This window comes from Callorhinus ursinus, unplaced genomic scaffold, assembly GCF_003265705.2.
Source record: "Callorhinus ursinus isolate GAN/ISIS: 27379988/994484 unplaced genomic scaffold, GSC_fseal_2.0 scaffold2, whole genome shotgun sequence".
In the NCBI taxonomy this organism is placed as follows: Eukaryota; Metazoa; Chordata; class Mammalia; order Carnivora; family Otariidae; genus Callorhinus; species Callorhinus ursinus.
This window is the reverse complement of record NW_027397064.1, coordinates 65932961-65948609: the sequence shown is the minus strand read 5'-3', so window position 1 is coordinate 65948609 and position 15649 is coordinate 65932961. Positions and strand designations below refer to the sequence as shown.

The 15649-nt window shown below is 35.4% G+C and overlaps 1 protein-coding gene across 10 annotated transcripts in view; it reads right to left on the bottom strand.

Annotated features, from left to right (window-relative positions):
- Positions 1–7689: 7689 nt before the first annotated feature.
- Positions 7690–15649, bottom strand: part of FIGN (fidgetin, microtubule severing factor) — a 138239-nt gene continuing 130279 nt past the window's right edge. For all 10 annotated transcript variants that reach the window (XM_073883247.1, XM_073883243.1, XM_073883256.1 and 7 more), the window contains one exon: positions 7690–7904. In XM_073883247.1, coding sequence (XP_073739348.1) covers positions 7832–7904 — 73 coding nt within the window. In that variant the 3' untranslated portion in view covers positions 7690–7831. The remainder of the gene's footprint in view (positions 7905–15649) is intronic.

Here is a 15649-nt window from a genome sequence, read left to right as displayed (position 1 = left end):
CTGCTCTGATTTGCTCAAGTAAATATTAAGCAATGTCATTGGTTGAAAGTAAAAAAAAAAGGGATGTTTGAGGTTTTAGGAGTGAGGAGATGTGAAATAGTTTTCATTGTTTTTGAGTTTGTGTTATTAGGGAGAAAAAAAAGTTGAACAGGAAAATGTAGTAGGATTGCATGGACAGTGCATGCTCAGAGCCTTGCTCTGTATTTGGCACATATTAGGAGATTCATTTGTTTATAAATGTTTTTTCAGTGTCTACTGTGTTCTGAGCACTCTTCTAGGCACTGCAGATATGAGCAAAAAACAAAACAAAACAAAGATCCTTGCCTGCTCCTTGATACATTAGAACAGGGGCTGGCCAACTTTTTCTGTACAGAGGCAGGTAATGTAGATTGTAAGCTCTGTGAGCCAGGTGGTCTTTGTTGTAACTACTCAACTCTGATTGTAATACAGAACAAACCATAGACAATACATAATAGAATGGACTAGGCTGTTGTAATAAAATCTTACAAAAACAAGTGTCAGACTGGATTTGGCCCATAGGCCATTGTTTGCCAACCTTCATGTTAGCGGTGTTTGCTGCAATGAAGACAGGAAAGCACAGAAGGGGATGGGAAGTACTTAAGTTGAAGAATTTTATTTTTAAATGCAATGAACTGGTGAAGTCATACCGAGAAGGTACCATTTAAACCAAAGCTTTGAGAAGGTGAAGGACTAAGCCATGTGGATGAGTGTTCCAAGAAGAGACTGCAGTATAAAAGTTCTTGCAAGAGTGTACCTTGTGTTTGTACATCAAGGTGGCTGAGCAGAATGAATGAGGAGAAGTAATATTGGATGAAATCAGGGATTTAATAGGGAAAAGGATAACCTAGGTTCTTATAGACCCCTGTTAAGACTCTAAGTGAAATGGGATATAAGAGGGTTTTGAGCAGGAATTGACATGATTTGAATTGCAGGATTATTTGGCTGCCTTATTGAGATAAATGGGGCAAGGTTGGAGTCAAAAATAATTTTTGAATGAATAAGTGAATGAATGAATGAACAAATGAATATGATTAAGGATTTCATGTAATTGAATATTTGAGATTGGAAATATCAACTGGGGAGTCTGGAGGAAATCATAGAAGCTAGAAGCAAATATAGAATGAGAGGAAAATTATGGCTAGAACCTTAGGAATAACCAGACCAGGAGTTGACAGAGAAAGAGGAATTAGTGAAGGTGATAGAAAAGGAATAATGAAAAAGATCTGTGTTTTGGTATTTACTGCATTTTTCTTGTTCTTGGAGAGAGTTCAGTAGATGATGGACTAAATAAACATCTAGTTTTTCTACATGAGAAAACTTAAATTTGTTAATGAAAAAAAGGAAAAAGGAGGGTAACTTGATTGGAAAGCTATTGACCTCAAAGGAGTTAACATTTTTCTCTAACTTGCTTCACATAAGTAAGCCAGTGAATTAATTTCACTGTGAGCATAATACCTACTTAAGCAATTCATTAACTCATTAATGTTTGTTGGCCATTCATATTTGCTAAAAACTCTGCCAGGAATTGATCTCTTCATTACAATCGAACACATTCTGCTGGAAATCAGTAATGATAGTGACGCATAATGTTATTTACCTATCTACAAGAAATTCTGGAAGATTCCAAGGAAATTAAGAGGTCAATATGTCTGTGTAACTAATCAAAATAAAAAGGTTAAATAAAATATCACTGGCTTCTTGCATTTCTATTGTATTTTTATTTGAGCACCACAGTCTTTCCAGATATTAACCAAGGAGTTTGTAGGTAAAATAATAATAATAATAATAATAATAATAATAATAAACAAAAACAAAATGATACAATGAAGCCAAAAGTCAAGAGTAGAAAGGTGAAACAAAAAATCATACCATACAATGATCATTAGAGTAGATGAAACAGAATTCAGGTCATATAATATCTCACCTCTATTTACCTATTATTCATATTTTCTAGGAAATGTCTTATTTGTAAATATGCATATAAGAACTTGTAATTTTTGATAAGACCTTAAACATGTTTTGTGTTCTCTGATTTTAAATTTCTAAATATAGCTTTTTCTGCTTATTAGCTCTTTAGAGGTATGCTGGCCCATGTGACCTTTTACTATAATTTACTTAAAAAGTCAGTAGTCCCAGGTTTCACATTTTTTTTATTGTAATACACATTTAAATCTTTGAACTCTAATATTGAATAAACTCTGGAATGACTTTGAGCTCTGGATGTTGAGCTTGGTAACCTTGAACCTCCCATAAATTGGAGAAAACCTCTAAAACAGCCAAAACAAAGCTCTTGACTTTCTAAATATAACATTTGCTTGACTCCTTGACTTAATTGTGAACTCTGTTGTTTTTCCTTGACTGGTTTGCCACTATCATTTGAAGTCAACCTTTTTTCTACTTAGTTGAAAATCATGCTTCAGTGGATTAAAAGACAAAGTTGCATTTCTTCCAATTAAGTCTTTAAAAGTCTTTAAGATGTGTCTTGAAAAAACAAAAACAGATGTGTGTGTTAATTCTCTTAAATTATGATCAAGGAAAATGACTCCCCCCTTTACCTGTTTGTCCTTCCTTTTCAGTCTATTTGAGAATAAATTTAGTGTATTACTTGTATTCCAACTATAATTCTTTAGTTTTATCTCATCAATCTTCACTTTTATTTTTTAGTCTTTCAAACCTATTTTTAATTCCGTGAATATGGCTTTTAAAAATTAAAAAGTTATACATGTTTTTTGGAACAAAAATTGTGTAAAACACGAAAGCTCTCTTGCACTTCCCCTAATCCCAAACCACTTCCTAGAGGGAGTTTCTCTGAAGTTTGGTAATGGAATGGTGTCATGTTTCCAGCCACTCTTCTCTACATATAAACAAACATTCAGGGGCGCCTGGGTGGCTCAGTCAGTTAAGTGTCTGCCTTTGGCTCAGGTCATGACCTCGGGGTCCTGGGATCAAGCCCTGCTTCGAGCCCCACATTGGGCTCCCTGTTCAGCGGGGAGTCTGCTTTTCCCTCTCCCTCATGCTCTCTCTCTTTCTTTCAAATAAATAAATAAAATCTTTGAAAAATATACATTCACATTCATGCTCACATGTATTTTACAACTTAATTTTTGAATTCTATTGTGTATGGCAAAAAACACTATTATTAAGAATGAGTGGTGTTGAGTGGATGAATGGCTGGATAAATATCTATCTCATGAAAGACTTGAATATTTTAAAACTGTAGCTACCATATATCATATGCCATAACTTATTTTCTCCTCCTATTTTGTATTATAGTGATTTAGTAAAATGCCTTTTTAAACATTTAGAAAAATACTTAAAGCCGACATTAGAATTAGTTCAGACAAACTGGTGACAAATGATAATTTGTATTTTTCGTTTTCAAGAAGATTGCTATTAGGTGTTTTTTTGCTTAAATATTTATAAACTAAGTAGATTCAAAGTGTAAGTGGAAAAATACAGCAGTATTAAAATAGAGAGGTACAGATGATTTCATTAAATCATGTTTGCATTTGTAGTGTGCCATTTACTGCTTCATTCTAAACAGACATTGCATTCTTCGAACATTGCATAATTTCAAGTATAGATCCAGTGTAGTCTACTGCAGTACTTTATTTTTTTATTTTATTTTTTAAAGATTTTATTTATTTATTTGGCGGGGAGAGAGAGACAGACAGCAAGAGAGGGAACACAAGCAGCGGGGCAGGAGAGGGAGAAACAGGCTTCCTGCTGAGCAAGGAGCCCGATGCGGGGCTTGATTCCAGGACTCTGGGATCATGACCTGAGCCAAAGGCAGATGCTTAACGACTGAGCCACCCAGGTGCCCCTCTACTGCAGTACTTTTATCTATACAGAAAATGGAAAAAATGTGGACTCACACTGTTTTCGCCACTTACGAACAAATCACATTCATTTGGCTTATAACATACATGTAATATCTCTTCAGAATTTATTCTATATATATCAAAACATTAATTTTGAAATGGTAAGGTTCTGTAAGTGCCTGTGAATTCATAATACACGGGGTGCCTTGCAACCAAATATATATTCAGTTCCCAACATTATTGGTGTTTCCAATTTCAATAACTATAATATTATCACCTTTGGACTTTTATGGCATCTTTCATCCGTGGATCTTAAAGGGCTTTACAAACATTAATTCGCACAACATTCTTGTGAGGTACAGAAATATCATTAACCCCATATTACAGATGAGGAAACAAGCGCAGAAAGGTTAATAATACATGCACCACTTTCTACTTGTACAGTGCCTTTGATTCAGGGAACTCCAAGTACCCTGGAACTTTATGATACTGGTAGAGAACAGAACTAGCACAGAATTATAGATTAACTCCCGGCAGACTTTTCCCAAATAGGATGTAGTTTGAGAAACTACCCCCATAGTATAGATCAGTAGATACTATTGAGTTATAGTCAGATAGTTTGCAGTTTAATTGGGAATCATGGGTTCAGACATATCCTTAACTTTCTCTTTCGTTTTTCTCTCTAATTTTACTTTTCTCTCTAGGTATCATTAGGTAATTATACAACATGGGAAACAGACTATATAAAATTGTCTTTTGCATAAAAAAATAGCACTTCCAAAGTAATGACACGGTACCAGGTTTGTTGCTGTATGCTTTCTAGGCATTAATGGCTAGTCATTTATATTAAAAACAGAAAATAAGAAATTTAAGTTTCATCATATATTTTTACAGTTTTCATCTTCTTTGTTAATTTTTTTTTTAATGTCTAAACCAGTTTTAACATCTTCCTACAATGTAGAGCTCAGTTCTCAATATTCACATATTTGCAGTAAGATTCACTATGGTTACCAGACAGGGGGCTTAGATCTGTGTCACCCACAGGCAGAGTTTTCTCTATCACTGATCTCTTCCTAAAAACCCCAGAGTTCACATTTCTAATACATCTTCATAGAACTTTCTCTTTCTCTTTTTTTTTACTACTGGAATTTACTACGGGATCCTTTAGTATTATTTCTCTGCCTTGCTCACCTTAAAAAGATTGTTTATAGTTCTTGGGTTCCGAAGGGCTCAAGGTACCATGCTGGGCACTGGGAATACGGTGGTATAGGAAGACAGACTGGCTTAAAGGGGCTTATAATGTGGATGTGGAGACAGATATTAAAGGAAAAAATAGAATTGTCTTAATTACATGACCATGCAAAATCTCTGTGGGGAAAAAAAAAAAATCTGTAAATGGTTAACCCAGAGGCTGGCAGCACAGTCCTCACCTCACTTAAGATAAAACTGGAATGGCAAGACCCTTGTAGTGGTGATTCAAGGGAAAAGAAAATACCTTGATTACTTGATTACTGTTGACAGATTCTGCAAAGTGATCTTTGGCGTCAAGACCAGCTGGGTGGGGGGGGGCCTTGTTTATTCACACAGGACAGGCATTAGTAGCTGGAAATAACTCAGAAATACTTAAGATAGGCCCATAAGGAAGCTAGCTGGGATGCTTGTATCAAAATGTAGGTAACTAAAATATCAGGAAGAAAGCTGGTATAAGAGGAGAAAAATTATATTTTGCTTTTCTTTTTCTTTCACTATGCATACATACTCGCAGAAATCTCTCCTTACCAGTACAGTTGCTTCTTAGATTTGCACACTGTCTTCGCTCGTCTTTGCTCTCTGGGAATCTCCTCTCTAAGTCTTGACTTCATCTGTTCCTTCTTCAGCCTGATCTAGCAATGAGGAACCGGTGCTAAAAGTTCTTGGGGTCCCCTTCTTTCGCCTTACTATTAACTGACTTTCATCCCTCAGAGGAGAAGGATTGCCACCGAAGGAACAAAGAATCTTCTAAAGACAAGGCTGTGGGTACCAAAACAGTGTTGCCTCAGGCGACCACGCTTTACCTTAATTGTGCACAAGAGTACTTGGGTGTGATCTGTAAGTACACATATGTTTGAGAGGAGCGTTGGTCACAATGTATTTCATTGGGAGGTGGCAAGAACATCTCTGTTGATATACCCAGATTTTCACAGATAGGCACAGAGATTTTAAATGTTATGCTTAATCTCAACAAATTAAGTGGAAAGCTGTATTTGTTTTTAAGGACAGCTTCTCGGTATTGGCCTGATAGCATCAGTAGACTGAACAGTTTATGACGTGATTGAAGTTAAGCCTTGCTTTCCCTTATGGGATTTGACAAACATGTTAAGTAGGCAAAAGAAAGAGAGACTGATGAATAGGACTAAAGTCATGCAGCCAGAGAGAGATGGAACAGAAGCAGACTCAATTTGTGTTGCTGGGCTCTGTGGAAATGGAACTCCATTCCAAAACTTTCTTAAACATGCAGACTTTAAAATCACACAGATTTGGGTTCAAGTCCCACAACAGCTATTCACAAAGTTACTTAAACTTTGAGCTGCAGTTTCTTCATCTGTAAAATAGGGCTAATAGTACCTATTTTATGGGACTCTTCAGAGGCTTCAACTGGAGGTGCAATGTTATAAATAGCCCCCAAGGAAATTATCATTTACCGTTTTCATATCTATACGAAAACTCTATAGCAGGGATATAGAAATAATAGTATCATTCCCCTGGTCACACGGGAACTCTAAAAATGAATGAAATAAGTTCCAGTTTGTAATTCTTAATCCACTTTGCCAGCGTAAAATGAATGTGCCCTAAATAATCTTTTCTCTCCTGTATTTATTACCAATATACTGCATGAGATGTTTGCCACTGATTCAGACTATTGATGCAGCCTAATGAATCCTGATATTCCATATTTCAACCATTTTCTGATCTAGTTTTCATCAAATGTAAATTACTTACCCAAGGTCATACAGCTAGTCAGTGGTAAAATACAGAACAGAGTATAGGTCTCATAAGACCTTTTTTTTTTAAATTTTATTTACTTATTTGAGAGAGAGAGAGAGCATGAGAGGGGGGAGGGTCAGAGGGAGAAGCAGACTCCTGCCAAGCAGGGGACCTGATGCAGGACTCGATCCTGGGACTCCAGGATCATGACCTGAGCTGAAGGCAGGAACTTAACCAACTGAGCCACCCAGGCACCCTAGGTCTTATGACTTCTAATCTAGGGCCTTACCTACCAAATCACACAGCTTTTGAACACACTTAACAGGCTTATCATTCCCTAAGCTTGAGAAAAACCTCACTAATATCATTAGAACATTCCAGGTCTCCTTTTCCATATTCATTTATGTACACCGATCAGCTCATTCTTTTCAAATGCCAGGGATGTATTGCTCACTAGAGGAACTTCAGTACCCAGCAGTCTTTAATGTAAAAGGCAAACCTTTCCACTAATGAGCAGTTTGTCTAGTGTTCTTAACCTTATCAGCAGTTCCTCAAGCGATAAAGGCTTAACTATTATGCACCGAAAGGTGTTGATAATTCTCAGTCTTCATGCAGAAAATGGCTATTTTGTCACTTCTTACAGACTACCATTACACTTAGCACACTGCTTACAAATTACCTTTCCCGTTCTGCAAAGCAGTCAGCTGGAAGTGTTGGTGGGGGCAGCAGGTGGAGCCTCCTCCTGTCAGGACAAGAATGATACCTGCTGCTTAATAGAAATAGAACCATCTGCAGTCTAATGATGTAGACCTGTCCCAGGAAATGGACTGAGTTTAAAGACGAGGTAGAGCAAAGATCATTATTTTTTTTAATATAGGGAAAATAAGATTGAGTATTAAGGATTGTACAATTAGAATTGAAGGCTGGAGTTTTTATCAACTCAAATGTTAGTACATAGCGACTAGAATTATTTTATTCCCTTGCTACTGGGATTCCCTAACCACGGTGAGCCCTAAAAAGTGGGCTCACAGCTCGTAAGGTCTTTCTTCTGCCAGCTTCTGGAACTGAAGAATGCAGGACAACATTGTCTCCATGTTGCTGCAAGAGAAACAATAAAAGCTTGATCAGCTGAATGCTTAAATATGGCTGAATGTTTGATGAGATGAAGATGTAATTTTGTCTATGTTCCCTAAGGATCTGGATTAAATATGACTACAGGGCCTAATCAAATAGCTAGTCACTGAACAACAGTCCCAACTGCATTTTTCATTCTAGGCATGCCTTTCTTCCCTCCCCCCCCCCCCCAAGTACATTACTTATTCACTGGTTTGTCAGCAGTGTGCATTATTAGCGCTTGAGAGATAAAACTTTAAGTGTTGCTCCCAATTAGCACAACAGTGACCACGCACCATGCTCTGTGCTTAATGCCTGCTCTCAGAGAGGAGCTGGTTTTGAAGGTCTGAGGTGGAGGAGAAAAAAAATGAAACAGCTTAAGCATTCATTTTGAGTGGAGAGACAGCTCCTATTAACATTTAACAGCATTTGTGCAACTTGGTGCGGAGGTTATGATGCAAATGAGGAGGAATTAAAAGTGGCCAGGGGTTTGTCATTGATGGATTGCAGTCTGGCGGTGTTCACACTTCTGCCGTGTCCATCAGAAGCGATTACTGTGTAATTAAACCTTATTTCTCTACTCTTCAGTGCATAATTACTTTGTGAATGTAACCATCATCTAAAAAAGCTACCAAAATGCTTTAGCATTTAGTCTAGCAGTCATTTCCCTAGCTTGTGTCAGATATAACCATCAGACAGTGCAAAAGAACTGTCACTTTTAATAAGAGGCAAAAAATTAAATGAAACAGTATGCTTATTACAGGAAAATTAGGCGTTCAAGTGGTAGAGTCCTTTTCTGCTATTTGCATAATTTATTCTTTTTTGTCCCTCACACCAGAAGCTTCAGGCAATTTTCTTCACATTTAAATAGATCGCACATTTAAGGCTACTTAAGGAAAATTATCACTTTGCATATTTTAATTGTTGTAAAGAAAGTGAATAGAAGAGGTCTGCCGCTTGGACTCTTGAGTCGGTCAGATGCTCAACTGTCTGATTCTGGAGCTCCCCACTGCTGCACTAGAGATAACCCTACAGTTCACAGCCATCCACTTGCATTTCATCAGCATGCAAATGCATCTCCAAGCACTACAATAAGTGGATCTTTGATATTTACAAACTAGCCACTAATAACGAAAACGTAATTTGTTTGACATAACTTTAGATTTTCTTATCAGTGTGCTTTTTTTTTTTTTTCTTTCTAAGAGAAAAACCTGGTAAGTCCTTTAGGTTTAGAAAAACTAAGAGACAATCCACTTAAACAGGATAATGTCCTACAGGTTCTAGAAATATTTGCTGCAAAATCATGTCAGTTCCTTTATTTTAGCAAGGCTGTGAACACTTCAAATTCTTTTGTTTAATTTGAACTCACCTTTAATGAAATGAAAAATTCGAATAAAAATTACAGTAAAAGCTCTTTCCCCCAGAAGAATTCTATCAAGTCCACGGTGTTTCAAATGAATGATTCAGTTACCAAGGGAAGGATGTAGTGTTTCAGTGTTTATGTTGTAATTCAAAAAGATGAGATCAACAGCACAGGGCATTGCAGAGCAAAAGCTATAAATAGGCTCATGCCTGTACAAACTGTTAATTATGAAACTGGTGAAAAAAGTTAAAAGGAGATTCCAATGAAAACTTTGATCAAAACATACTTGGCTTATTTATTGTACTTAAGTGGGTTAAAAAAAATCTCAGTGGTATAATTTGCTTAGTTTTCATTACCAATTAAAAAAAATTCCAAAGAGACAGAAAACTGAAGTCTTAATTTTGACAAGACAGCAATGCTTTTAAAGTATATTAAGATGTGAATTTGATTAACTAGGCAACACTTTTGTTTAATTACAAACAATTATATGTTCCCTTTGGCTACTGGTCATTTTCATTTACAATGCCATTGTCCTCAAGTGCAAACTCTAAACACTAATGAATGTCTGAGGGACTACAGTTAGCACACATTTGTAGACACTAAGCAAACATTTGTCTTTAAAAGTAAGTGAAGTAGGTCTTAGTTTACAAAAACTATCAGTGTATGGCAAAGTAATATAAAACGATATGTTAATAGAGACTGCCAAAAGTTAGTATGAGATATGAAATTGAAATTTAGAAAGAAACCTACCATCATTTTGACCTGAGATGACTTTTAGTATCATCTTTATTCTCTGAACTTTGAAATGTAATACAGCATTATTTAAAAAGTAATAAAAGGTGTTTTCTTTTATTACCTTCGGAACAATGTCTTACAAGTGTATTGTTTTTGCTTATTATTTTACTTAAAATACTTAATGGAGAAAAATTAAGTACTGAAAAAACTAGAAAATTTTTAAAAGATCTTCACAATTCCCTAGAGGTCATGTACAACTGAAGTCTTTCATAGCTTATTCTAACATATTGAGTAGAAATGAAAGAAGTTTTTTTTCTGGCAGGATTCTTTGCATCACTGAGCACTTGGTTAAATCAATCGATAATTTCTCAGTTTGATTTTCTTCTTTTCCTCTTTCTTTCTTTTTCTTTTTTTGGAAATGAGCTTTAACTGTGTTGCTTTAACACACATTTGAAAGAAGAGTCACACATTCTTTGACTCTGCTGACCATGCTCCCCCAACTCCTACCACTGTCAAAATGACAATAGCCAGAAACAAGCGACCTCTCAACATAGTTGAACGAATCTATCAAAGAATCAAATGCAGGGATGCACATTTCTGAACATAGTATCCTGTGTTTACCTTTTAATATAGAATTGCTTTTTGTGATTGGAAATCGGAGAATATCTCTATTTCAGATGAGGTTCTTGAAGGCAGAAATAAGTATCTTCTTATAATATAACTTATACTTTTAATAGTACTTCATAATGAAGGAGAGCCGGGTGTTAGTTGAAGATGAGGGGGAAATTTGAAAGTATATTTCTTCTAAGCAGTTGTAAAAGGTTCATTCATCTTCATAATATTCTTTTTAAAGTTTGGTTCCTTCTAGAAACTGGAAATAATGATAATGTACCAACTCATAGGTAATGTGGTGGGGAATAATTGCAAGTAAAGTTAACATTACCCTTATGGTATACCCATTAAATGTAGACTGTTATCCCTAAATTAAACAACTATGAAAATTTGACTAAACCTGATAGGTCAAAAGTGAAGTCCAGAAAGTTCTGGCACCCAATGTGGTATATTGTCACTCTAATTTTTAAGGACACTGTCATGGTTTTTGAACATTGCCCAATAGTCATCTGCATAGTTAATCACTGTGACATATATGTTAGGTCAGTTGGGAATTTATTTATGTTTTCTTTTTTGGGAATTTAGACAGTACAATGTAATGGTGAAGAACATGGCCTTTGGAATCAATGTACTGAGTTAAAATTCTCACTTCACTATTTACTATCTATTTCATTTTGGATAAGCTGCTTAATTTGCTAAGCTTCCGTTTTCTCCTCTGCAAAATGAACATCTGCCTTACAGAGCTGTAGAAAAGATACAATAAGATAAATAGAGCACTCAGCACTGTGCCAAGGCCGTAGTGAATATCTGAAAATGGTAGTTGTCATTACTATAACTATGACACGGTAAATTCAACTTTTTATGTACAAATTTCTGATGATGTTGAACTCACATTTTGCCTCATTATCTTTCCTTTAGCAAGAATAAAAACACTTTGAATTGTGAGTCACAAGTTTTTAAAATAAGGTGAATCAAATTGATTATATATATGTTTACAGTAGAGAGATATCTACTAATGCATCCTTGTATTATCCATATTTTCAAACATGAAGTTTATGATTCCATTAGACTCTTAAATAATTTTTTTAATCTAAGCATTTTGAGACATTGTAGTGGAAATGGTATTACCTACTTATTTTTCTTTTCACTAGTTTGTTTTTGACTTTTAAAAAAAAATAATTAGCCTTTCATTCATTGAGACCATGTATCTATAAACAATAAAATCCTTAAAATTGTAGATTCCCAACTAAAAACATGTGTTTATTAGATTTGTCATTCCAAAACCTAACACCTGTCACTGACATTTAACAACTCTTTCATATTCTGTGGATTAGAGAGAATAGCTTAGAAGATTCTCCATCAAACTGCACTTACTAAAGCATTTCAATGGGTTTTTAATTTTACCTACTACCACTCTTCTATCCCCCCCAGTTTTGTTCACTATCACATAAGCAGTTTCATTTGCATTGTTATTCTGAAGATATTAAATGTATTTTTTTAGTTTGTTTTTAGGGAAAATAAAGATGTTAGACCAATTTTAAGATAAATAAAATGCTATTTACTCAATGATAAAGCCCATTTCATTTTATTTCTATTCTTTCTGACCATCGTCACTCTCTGCCCACCCCCCCTCCACCTCCTTCAAATTTCTTTAAAGTCCAGTTGTATCAGAAGTAAAATATAAAGGAGCAGGGATGTGATGAATCCACCTCCCTGAATTGGTATGGATTACATACATATTGGGTCAGTTGGGATTTTAGACAGTATAGAATGAACTCATCCAATAAATTTAATATTTCTACTTAATTGCGTGAATTCAATCCTTTAGGAGGCCCTTATCTGATCATCCAACCATATTTATTAGAAAAGAAATTATGTTTTCTAAACATAAAGGAAATGTACAGATATGGATCCTCCAGCTTTACAAGCTGCATGGAGAATAGGTAATTGAAACTATACAGCTCTGGTCAGAAAGGAACCAGCACGAGGTGGTAATGTAAATGTCACTGTTAGGAAGAGGTTAGATAATCTTTCAATTTCAACGGTTGGGAAAGGCAATTTTATCATTTTAGCCATTGACTTGAGTATCACTTACTTAAAATGAAAACATAACTACTATAGTAAAGTATTGATTTATTAATAATCCAGGCTCAATTTTTTAATTAAGACTTTATTTTTTTAGAGCAATTTAAGGTTCCCAGCAAAACTGAGAAGAAATTACAGAGTTTCCATATATCTTGGCTTAAGTTTAGCTCATTTAACTGGCATACACAAGTCTTAGAATATACGGTAGACTTAGGTTACCTGACAGTTGGTAGAAATGATTTTCTAAGACTCATGACAACTGCTGAATTAATAATGTGTCTTTATTACTCTTTACAGAACTGAGTAGATGAAATGCACTTACATTGTACTGAGTGGATATTTGGTTACCTAATATGACTTGTATTTAGGTGAAGTCTTCTGGCATTATTTGGAATGATTTGGCTAAGCATCAGGTGATATGATGATAAATGACGGTATTTTAATATAATGTGAATGTAGATGTCATTATGGTATTTTATTGGTTGTGTTATATTTTTATTAAGTTTTTAATTGCAAATTTTCACTAAAAATGGATTGAAATTGAAGAAAGGGTGAGGGTAAAAGGGATGATCTAAATCATGTATGTATGCATTATCTTTTTATCACATCGATGACTTTATTTTTATGACATTTATTAAAGATCCTTGTTTCAAATTGAGTTGCACAGCATTCGGTGGCAACGTTGACTGGAATTCAAACCTCTTTGTGTAAGTCATTGTTTAGAGCTAGAGATAAGATTTAAAAGTGATTAAAATGACACAGTACTATTTCCCTTTAATTTCTGGGTGGTAGCTAAATCACTTTAGCTAAGAGAACCAAGTGACTCAGCCCCAGATGTTTTCTTGAATTTCCCATTGGAGATCTGTTGGGAGAAACTTTTCTACCCCTAGACACGAGGTCCTCAAACCAGCATTTTTGGCCTCATCCGTAAGCTTGACGGAAATGTAAGTCGAGTCTTACTGAATCTACTGAGTCAGAATCTCTGGGAGTGGGGCCCAGGAAACTTTCAACAGGCTTCTCTAGGTAATTTTTATGCACTGAAATTTTATGCATAGGACAAGGAGGTTTAAAAAAGACAGACACAAAGTAAGCTAATGGTATCTAGATGGGAGTAGAGGAGTAAAGAGTATGCAGTTACCTTCTACTCTCCAGTCAGTGGCAAATAGCCATTTGCTTCCTATTGTGCAGTGTTCTTCGAGAGTTCTGTAGCACCACAATGGTAGTTTAAAAGGAGACATAGAGTGTGTTATGTGCATATGGATGAGGTCAGGAATGGTAACAAGTAGATATGGAAAGAGACAAAAAAAAAAAAAAAGTCTTGTAAATGTGTTGGGGGAAAATATAGTATGAGCTGATAATTTGATTCTTGGATAATTTCCAAATATTACAATTTAATATTGTTAACTTGAAAATAATGTGGTACAAGGATCATTTAAAAACTGTACTGTAAAATCATATTAAATGGTAAGACAAAAGTGATGAGATTTTATGCTACTTGTTTTTGAGAGTATTTGATAAAATAGCAAGCATGTTGATTAATATGTGTACCATTTTTCAGTATGTCCAAATGATAGGGAATATTTAATTTCTGTGTGGAGAAGCTAATAGTCATTGTGTAACATGAGGAAGGCTTTATTCTGTTCATGTATTACACAAGGCAAAGCAGACAATAAGAATACAGAGAGCAGAAATAGAAACCGCACTACCTTTTTAAACACTCCCACAGCAGGCTTAGCAAATTGTGAATCATTGCTACTTGATCCAAAATTATTCTTTTCAGAAGTATTCATAAACCGAAATCAAGATTTCCTTGTGCTCCTGCACTTGATATAGCCTCCTATCACTCACTAATTTTGCAATTCAGTTCTTCGTGTTAACATCTTAAACAGTTTTCTTAGAACTAAAGATTACATTTGTGGTCTTCTCTAGACGTCTTTAAAAGAACTATTGAATTTGTCCTGTTTCTGATATAAAGTACAAAGTGCCTGTGCACTACTTTACAGATGCAGTGTAAACTAAATTCCTAGTTGTCAGATTCCATGTCTCTAAAATGTGGTAGACAGAGATGGAATCAGAGAATCTGCTTATATAAACAATATGTTTAGGTTTTGGTTTTTAATTTAAAGCATAACATTGCCAAGAAGTAAATGTCATAGAACTTTGGTAGACCAAAATACCAGTCGAGATGGCAAATGGAGAAGAGGTTAAACCGTATTTCCTTTTCTTGTAAATATTTAAAAGCAGTTCATTTTATATGTTCAGAATAGTTGCCCTATATCCACAATAAAAACATGTCAGTATTTTATGTGAATTCCTTAGAGTTAAATATACAGGCTGTGTTCCTGGCCCTGAGGGGCCAGGAATTCCAAACACTAAGGATGCTGCTGGCCATTTTACCTTCAGCCTGGGGTTTAAGAGGAGGATGTTGGATGTCCCCCAGAGTGGATAAGGAAAGTGGAAATTTCCTTACCACGATGATTCCACGAAAGGAAACACACACACGCCTGCATACACACATGCTCACACGTACTACCACACATTCAAAATCATCTTCAATTCCTGGATGCATGCTGGTAGGTTTTTGTAAAGATTGAAATAAAACTACCTTTTCGGTATGCAGGCGTTTATCCCTGTAATTTCAAGTTAAAATGTAAAGATATTTAAAGATAAAAACAACCATAATGAATAGGTGACTATCATGATCCTCTGAGGCACTTTTGAATTGTAGGTGTTGCTCACATTCATCCGGAAAACGTCGTTGACACCCCTACCAGCATTTTTCCTATTCAAATGACTACAGATTGAAACACTCATCAATAGGTGCTATAGTCTGCAAATAGTTTCCTTGTCGGCTTGGCAACTGTGACTCATGCTGTCCGACAAGTGAAAAGAAAACCACAGTCAGCAGCTATTCAGCAGCAAATCATTAATTAAT